Source organism: Triticum urartu, chromosome 5A (genome assembly GCF_056163025.1).
Source record: "Triticum urartu cultivar PI428250 chromosome 5A, HENAU_Tu73, whole genome shotgun sequence".
Lineage (NCBI taxonomy): Eukaryota > Viridiplantae > Streptophyta > Magnoliopsida > Poales > Poaceae > Triticum > Triticum urartu.
The window spans coordinates 668,512,027-668,521,132 of record NC_141877.1 but is presented as its reverse complement, the minus strand read 5'-3'; the positions used below and the strand labels follow the sequence as shown (position 1 = coordinate 668,521,132).

General features: G+C 48.2%; 1 protein-coding gene across 1 annotated transcript; it reads right to left on the bottom strand.

The window, feature by feature from the left end:
- Positions 1-4,587: 4,587 nt before the first annotated feature.
- LOC125511515 (voltage-dependent chloride channel 1, chloroplastic) lies at positions 4,588-8,551 on the bottom strand. Its single transcript, XM_048676905.2, has 4 exons — positions 7,748-8,551; positions 5,929-6,096; positions 5,627-5,833; positions 4,588-5,297 (listed from the first exon to the last, which is right to left on the bottom strand). Exons 1-4 carry the CDS (start codon positions 8,405-8,407, stop codon positions 5,085-5,087), a joined length of 1,248 nt encoding a protein of 415 aa, XP_048532862.1. The 5' UTR covers positions 8,408-8,551; the 3' UTR covers positions 4,588-5,084.
- Between the last annotated feature and the right edge of the window lie 555 nt (positions 8,552-9,106).

Below are 9,106 nucleotides of genomic sequence, written 5' to 3'. Positions count from 1 at the left end.
GAGCGTGGACTTGACCAAGATGATGAGCGAGAAGATAAGGAGATGGTTCGAGGGCAGGCAGAAGGAGATGTTCGACGCCGACGACCTGAACTAGGTCGTTCGGTCGGCCGTGGCCGTTAGTTTTGGAGCCTGGCATGTGTGTCGCCTGTCTGCTGGGCTGCTGGCTATGTGCCGACAAGAAACACATTCATCTTGGAGGCTAGCATGGGTGCCGCCCGCCGCTGGGCTGCTGGCTGTGTGCCGGCGAGAAACACATTCATTTTGAAGGCTGACTGTGTTGCCGGCGAGGACGTACTGGCCGTTGACTCTGTTGCCGACGTGACTAGGGCCGCTGGTATTTGAAACGTTGTTCTCTTTTTAATATGGAGACGGACAAGACGTGGCCAAAGGATGCGGCTGTGCATTGGTGCACGGCTACCGCATCCTAGTACACGTCCGGACACGACTCTATCGCTTTACTCAAAGGGACAAAATTCGATTAAAGCAAACGTTCCTTTGAAGTCGCGCCGTGGAGTTGGCCTTATTATAAGCGGATACTATTATTATTTTACTTGGTTTTAATAGGTAGGAGTGGCTGTGGGTGGGAGCACGCGCAGCACGACAGGGGAGGCGTATAGTAGACAGGAGACAGGTGTCCTGCGACTGCGAGCGAAAGAGACAGCCGACGGACGGGCAGGCGGGGTACAGCAAACAATGGACTGACACGCGGGTGGTCCCACATGCCGGTGGTATCTGGGGCCCACCGCCCAGAAGCACATGCCGTCGGTTCAATGCGTCCGCCCATGATTCTTGCTTGCTTTAGTTTTACTTCCCTCCGTTCCAGAATAGATAACTCAACCTTGTATTAGTTTACAACAGACCTTTTTCATTTGCTTTATTAAATCTCGCTTCCATTGATTTGCTTTGCTTTGCCTTGTGTCCCCCTCCATCCCTAATTACTATCTCTTCTGTACTCTTATTGCTAATCCTACTCTCACTCGCTCATTATCATTAGGACAACATCGAGGAAGGAAGCAGTGAAGTGGAGTGGAGTGGAGTGATGAAGTGGCGAACCAAGGCAAGCCGACCCAAGCAGGCAGACAGGAATGATTCCGTCGGGCGGTTGTTTAACACGTTACGTAGAAATGCCTCAATCAATCAAAATCAGCAGGCCGCACATGTATCTATCTGACCCCCCCGCTTTTCCCCTGCATCCGACCCCACCCCTCAATCATTCGCTCCAAGCTTCACTTTTAGATATACTTGCTAGTAGTACGATTTTTCTCTCAACAACTTAGCACATCTCCGATCCTCACCCGTAAATTTGCCGCGGCATCTATCAATCCCCGGACGCTGATATTGGAGGCCGCCATCCAACACTGTCCACATACATTTCAACAACTAAGTGGACTAACTAGACGAAATTCATGTAAACACGGCAAGTTTTTCATATAAACATGATAAAATTATTACATTTACGACATGCTTCAACTAAAAGCGAAGCTCGATTCTAGAGTTATAATTTCGGACATACTGCTATTCTAAACCTAATCTAAATGATCACCGGCGCCCGTTCCTCGTGTCAGGCCAAGAGCCCCGAGAACTGAAGCTCCCGCATTTGCCTTTGCCTTCTTCAGTTCCGCCACCGCAGCTTGAACGACTGATCAGCCGCTGATTATTAGCCCGCCAAGCTTGGTTTCAAGCGGAGGGGAAGAGCGGTGGCTTTCCTAGGACCCGAGCGGTGGCGAACTACCATGCACTACTTTTCCCCACTGCCGGCGGCGCCCGCGGACATGTCGGCTTTGTGGTCGTGGCGGCGGGATGCGGCTTCGACAGAGCCAACGATGTCCTCCTCCTCTTCAGTCTTGCCCCACTCCTTGCCCGCTGCCTCGTCGAACTCCTTGTAGGCGGCCTCCAGTTCCGCTTGATGTTGGCAGTACCACAAGCAGGCGAGGCGGATCTCACGGCGGGACAGTAGGACTTGAGTAGTGTCGCTTGCTCCGCCACGTCCGTGTCTGACACGATATCCCTACCGGTGTTGAGTTGCTCCCCCGCCTGCTGGTTCTCCTGGAGGAGGTGAAGGTTGTAGGCCGCATCGGACTACGCCTCCCGGAACCGCTCCTTCCGCACCATGTCCATGTAATGGGCACGGGCATCATCAATGGTCATGGTGCAATGCACCGGTTGCGGTGGGGCCGACAAAGAGGGTGGCGCCCGCTTATCCGTGGTCGCTTTCTCCATTGGGACGTCGTCGATCGCAGGCTGCCAGCCGGCAGCAATGGTGGCTATCTCCGGCGACACCTAGAATGCCAAATCCATACCATCAGGTACACCACGACACGTGTTCTCACATTGTATTTGAGTGGTAATGGTACTATAGATATAGTTAGTTTCATCTCTAAACTTACTCAAACTTTGTAATCTTTAACTTGTAACAAAAGGGGGCTATACACACTACATTCATTGTGGGACGGTGAGAGTACAAGATATAACGTAAAAAAGTGAAGAGGCCGTGTTTGTTACAGACTCGTTGATGACACAGGAGTAAGAAATGATGCTTTACAGTCCTTTGTATAGTGTATTGAAGCCACTGCTAGGCAACAGTAGGCAGGAAACTAGGTACGTGAAGCGAGTAGTCCGTATGCACAAAGCTAGGTTGCACCTGCAGACGTACGATCCGTGTACTACTACTGTGCATAACAGCAGCCATCAACTCTGTCCGCTATTTTACGGCTATGATCACGCCGTACAGAAATCACACATAAAATTATCACCACTATCGTACGCAAAAAGCATTTCCGTTGCGTACGATACTTGTGTTAAACCACACGGATTAAAATGATGCTTCTTTTATGAGGAAAATTAGAATGGTGTTAGGATCGGACGAAAACTGTACGTACGCATATCATCGCTCTTTCTGTTGCAGACGTGACATATGACACCGCTGTGTGCAAGCGCAATGCATGGTTTGTTTCCACAACTTTGCTACTCCCTCCATTTCTAAATATAAGTCTGTTTAGAGATTTCATTTTGCTTTGTATGTAGACTCTATTAAAATATCTAAAAAGTCATATTTAGAAATGAAGGAAGTAAATTGCGCTGGTGGATTGGATGACCCAACGGCACCACTGCTAAGTGGCATCGCCAGCTGGGTTTGTTTGGTTCGTTTCATTCCACTTTGCCACCTACCTTTTTGGTTCACTCCCTTGACCCGCGCTTTACAAAGTCATCCTCAATGCAGCATTTTGTGCACATTGTCCTTTCGCCATCATCTCTTTTCTTGTATTTATATATTCCCTCCGTTCCTAAATATCTGTTTTTTTAAAGATTTCAACAAGTGATTACATACGGAGTAAAATGAATGAATCTACACTCTAAAATATGTCTATATACATTTTATATGTGATAGTCCATTTGAAATCTCTAAAAAGACAAATATTTAGAAACGAAGGGAGTAAAAAAAATAAATAAAGAGCATAATGTTGCCTCTTGCAATGCACAGATAATTATCTAGACGACAAAAAACACGACCAGTCTCTTTTCGCTAGCTAGTGCATCTCTAGTGATAGGGATTTCCATCCACAAACCAACTCTTGGCAAATTTTTTTTGAAATATGGTACTGTACTCTTTTTTCTTATTTCCGGTCTTTGTGCTGATAAAAAACAACCCCCCCCCCCCCCCCCCCCCCCCAGCTGAAAGGGGTAGTTACTCTGATACTACTACTCTTAAATACAAAGCACCTACTAAGCTTTAATATCAGTACCCTAATTGTACTCTTACAGATAAATAAATAGCTCACCAGAACTACGTACAAAAATGGGACAGAGCTAGCTACATAGGAGTACTACGTACATCTCTCTGGCTGGCACAGGTGCTACTGGTACTACTGCATCTGCTGCTGCTACATGAACATGATCAAGTGAGACCGGCCGGAGCTGCACTAAACTACACCTCACACACTCGAAGTCCTCTCGGCCACAACAATCTCCATTAATGGACCAGCTTGAGCTTGTACAAATTCTCACACAGTAGACAGTAGGAGTGGAAAGTTGTTGTTCATTGCAACAGCATATCTAACTGGAAATTGGAGTCTACTGCTGATGCATCATGCATGCCACAAACCGCAGACACTTGGGTTGCCGTCCTTGCATGATTCGCCACCGGCTCAATCAGTCGACCTTCACCTGCTCGCTCCTGGAGCTGAAGACGGGCCAGCCGTTCCGCCGGAGCCTACCGCCACTGCCGCGGCCCTTGGTCTTGGCAACCGGTTGCTTTCGGACCAGGCTTTCAAGTACAAACTTTTGAAGATGAACAAAGCTCAGGGGTTTGCAGAGATGCTCGACTCAGTTGATTGCACGCACTGGAGGTGGAAGAACTGTCATGCGGCATAGGTCGGGTGTATGTTCATTGTGTTTGTGTCCACTTGATGTTTCATTTCGAGTCAGTAAAATCCACAATTTGTCGAAAAACATTGTGACAGTGCCTCTCCATTTGCAGTCCAAAGGGTTAGCCATTACTGTCATATACTCCTACATAGTACTACACACAAAGTAGCAACTGCTAAGCATTCATATGATCAGTGCTCTAACTGTACTCTTACAGACAAATAAATAGCAACCGATATGCATTCATATGATCAGTACTCTAATTGTACTCTTACAGACAAATAAATAGCTCGCCAGGACTATATACAAAGCTGGGGTACATAGAGGAGAACAGAAGCTGCCACCATCTCTCTGGCTGGCACAGGATCCAGTTTCATTTCTACTACATGCATGCACTAGATGCTGCTGCTGCTGCTGCTGCTAGTGGTACACCTTACTTGCCTACTCAAGTGAGGCCGGAGCTACACTACACTACATCCTCACCACTTTATTCTACTGCTTCACAGAGCTTACTCACTCAATCCAGGAACCCTGCTCAACCACAGCAAATCAATGGACCAGCTTGTGTTAACTCTCACACAGTGGACCTGGGAAGCTGCTGTTCGTTGCAACAGCAGCATCATCTACCTGGAAGTGGGACTGCACACCACAAACCGCAGACATACACTTCGGTTGCTTCCAACCGCCGTTTGTGAATGATTCGCCGCCAGCCAGCTCGATCAGTCGACCTTCACCTGCTCGCTCCTGGAGCTGGAGACGGGCCAGCCGTTCTGCGGGAGCCTACCGCCTCTGCCGCGGCCCTTGGTCTTGGCCACCAGTTGCTTTCGGACCAGGCCTTGCACCGACATCATGTCGCGCATGCTGTCGTGGAGCTGCTGGCACTGCGCGTCGAGAGCTAGCATCGGGAACGGCTCCTCGATGAGAACCCCCACCTGAAAATGCACGAGGTGTTAGTAGCTGATGAGCTGAAGCAGACACTATTAACCAAATAGACAAAGCAGGAATAACATGATGTTTTCTGTCTTAATATCCTCCTGAGCATCAGGAGCCTATGAGCAGAAGAGAGTAAAAGAATTTATCGGCTTATTGCTCAGAATGCATACATAAGTCACTCAAAACATTTTGCATAAGTTAGCTACTACTCCCTCCGTCCGGAAATACTTGTCCTACAAAGTATTTCCGGACGGAGGGAGTATATCACAATTCATAAACGGGTTGAAATGGAAGCAATTTTTGTGGGGTGAAATAGGTAGGAGCTTACTTCCTCGATGCAGAATAAGGAGGCAGCACTGACAAAAGTAGCTGGAACGACTATCCATTTACATTCTGCCCATAGTATGATTGGAAGTGTGAGATGCCACAGGACAAGAAACCGCGAAGTAAGCCTAGTGTATGACAGAGGAACAGGAATCCCGATGATCTGCTCGCACACACAAATTCCTTCAAGGAAACAAGACAGTTTAGACTCCTACAACCAAAAGAAAATAACTGGCATTAGGTTGCAGATCACACGGTGACTGTTAGCACTGAAGGTTTTGCAGGAAGATAGGGCACAAGGGTTACCATGATGCTCCGCTTATGTTCCTCGAAATCTAACATCTGGAGACTCTGCGAAATGAACTCGATGATGCAACGAGGCCGGTGTTTTGAGCTCATGATAACATTCAGGTCGTCCTCTGCGAGCAAGCCCTGAAGGTCCTTTCTGATGTCGGAGTTGCTAGTGATATGACACTGAAACAAATAAAAAACAGAAGCGTAACGTTAATCGCGGTACAGTGCAGAGGAGTGAAAAACAGACAGGGACCTGGTCAAAATCAAGTTTATACTGCAAAATACAGAATATAATCTGAAGCATGAACAAAAAGAGCAAAGTAATAATTGGAGGAAGGATAGGCTTCCGTACGAATCTGGGGCATTAATTTTGTCAAGGACATGACCAATTGCAAGTAGGTTTACATCAATGTAAGCAAATCAAAACAGAACATGTCCATTGCAAGTACTTTTTTTTTCCTTTTTTTTCGAAAAGGGGGGAGTCCCCGGCCTCTGCATCAGATTGATGCATACGGCCATCAACCATTGCAAGTACTCATCAACGGTAGCAGAACAAATTATACAAGGGCATAATAAATCGCAAGGGGCAAATGAATGAATCCATGCAGTTCCAGGGCAGTCCTTACTGAACATTTACTTATTTCAGTAATAAATCCATAGTGCCTTACACTCCAATACATGAAAAATTTCATAGAAACTTTCATTCAGATATCAAGCAAAGCTTTTCAGGAGAAACATAACGACGAAGTGTAGCATTCATCGCAGCACAAGGGACAGGAGTGAAAACAAAACTAACAGGCTAACAGCCATTTCAGAGACTTTCAAATCCAGTTTATACTACAAAAAACAGAATATAATCTGAAGCATGAGCAAGAATAACAAAGTAATAGGTGGGGAAGGCATATCATAGCAATCAATAATGGCCTCCACACGAATCTAGGCCATTAATTTTGTCAAGAACATGGTCCATTGCAAGTAAGTTGACATCAATGTAAAGCGAATCGAATTATACAGGACAGATCCATTGCAAGTAGGTTGCCATCAATGTAAGCAAATCGATACAGGACATGTCCATTGCAAGTACATGCCCATCAACGGTAGCAGAACAAATTATACAAGGACATAATCAATCGCAAGGGCCAAATGAATGGATTGATGTAGTTCCAGGGCAGTCCTTGCTGAGCCTTTACCTATTTCAGTAATAAACCCATAGTGCATTACACTCCACTACATGGTGATGTTCTTAAGACTCTTTCAGAGACTGTCAAATCAAGTTTATTCTACAAAATACAGAATATAATCTTTAGCATGAGCAAGAAGAACAAAGTGATATTTAGGGGAAGCATATCATAGCTTTCAATAATGGCTTCCGCACGAATCTAGGCCATCAAATTTGTCAAGAACATGGTCCATTGCAAGTAGGTTGACATCAATGTGAGCAAATCGAATTATACAGGACAGATCCATTGCAAGTAGGCTGGCATCAATGTAAGCAAATCGAATTATAGAGGGCATGTCTGTTGCAAGTACATGTGCAGCAATAGTAGTAGCAGAACAAATCATACAAGGACACAATCAATTGCACGAGCCAAAAGATACCAGTTGACATGAATGAATTGATGCAGTTCCAGGGCAGTACCGACTAAATCTTTACCACCAATTTTCAGTAAAGCCATATTGCCTTACACTCAACTACATGAATGTTGTAAAGACTCTTCATTCATACTCCTATCAAGCAAAGCTTTCTCCTTTTGAAGGACAAGCATAACCATGAACACACAAGGCACAGTGACATGCAGCAGTGCAGCAGTGGTGGATCTCTCTCACTCACCTTGAGCGCGACGGGGAAGGCGAGGATGTAGTTGACGAGCGCGCCCGTGCCGGTGTCGTTGTCCCCGCGCTCACCGGCGCCGCAGGAATGCATGACCATGCCGGCGAGCTCGGTGGCGCCGGCGAGGACGCGCATCCAGGCCTTGCGGCCCTCGTCGAAGCGCGCGTAGGAGGCCTCGGTGCGGAAGACGAGGAGGAGCGCGAGCGCGGGGGCCGTGAGCTGGTAGGGGAGGGAGGAGGCGGTGAGCGCGTAGTCCGGGGCGAGCGTGTTGTAGGTGGCGACGGCGGCGGCGAAGGCGGTGAAGGCGGAGACGGGCGGGACGAGGGAGAGTATGACCCGGGAGGAGAGCGAGGAGAGGAGGTGCCGCAGGTGGCGCAGCGAGCTGCGGTGCTCCCGCCACTGCTCGTGCGTGTACAGCGGCCGCGGCTCCCGTATGCGCCGCTCGGAGACGGCGTCGGCCCAGTCGGGCACGGCGGTGAGGAGGGAGAGGAGCGGGTTCGGGGGGTTCGGGGATGGTGGGGGATTGGGGAGCGGCTCCGGGAAGCAGCGGGTGAGCTGGCGGTTGCGGCGGCCGGGCCTGGCCGCCAGGCGGAGGTGGTTGTGGACCTGGTGGTGGCGGTGTGGGGTGGTGGCCGGGCTGGGCGGCGGCCGCGCCGCCATTGGCTGTCCCCGGTCGGCGCGAGGAGGGGAGGGGATTCGTCGCTCAGCTCAAGCCATTGCCGGCGGTGGAGCGGAGCGGAGTGGAGTTTGTGTGGCGGAGGGGAGGAGAGGATGCGGCGCGCGCCTCGCCTCGACTCGTTGGCCGACATGTGTTGTGTCCATCTTGCTCTTGGATTCATTTCTCTGAATCGGACGGCTAGGAGAGTGGCCACGTACGTGCATCCAGAAATTTCAGACAAATTTCCAGTCCTACTACAAGAGAAGAGAATGAAATGATTGAGAGAAAGGATTTCGGTACAAATCGAACATCAGTTGTGTTAGACCCCTTGCATCCGATTCAAATCTAGCTTGGGCTCACATGATTTTAGATGAACGGTCAGCTAAACCCATTGTTGGACGATAGGGGGGGAGAGGGGGGGCTTTGTGGTAGTTGTACTCCCGCTTGTCAAATTATAGTGCATATTATAAACTTAGACTGAGTTGATATAAGATTTACGCTACCGGATACATAGCATATAAAAATATATCATGTTGGATGATTTTTAATTACTCAGTGGGCATAATACTTTCGCGAATTGGCTATTGCCGGAGTCCTGTAAGAAGAAAGGTAAACCACCTTGTAAGAGCATCTCTAGCAGATTCCGCAAAAGTTTGCCATTGATCTGATTGGGGAAAACCAACTGATATACTTTTGCCACA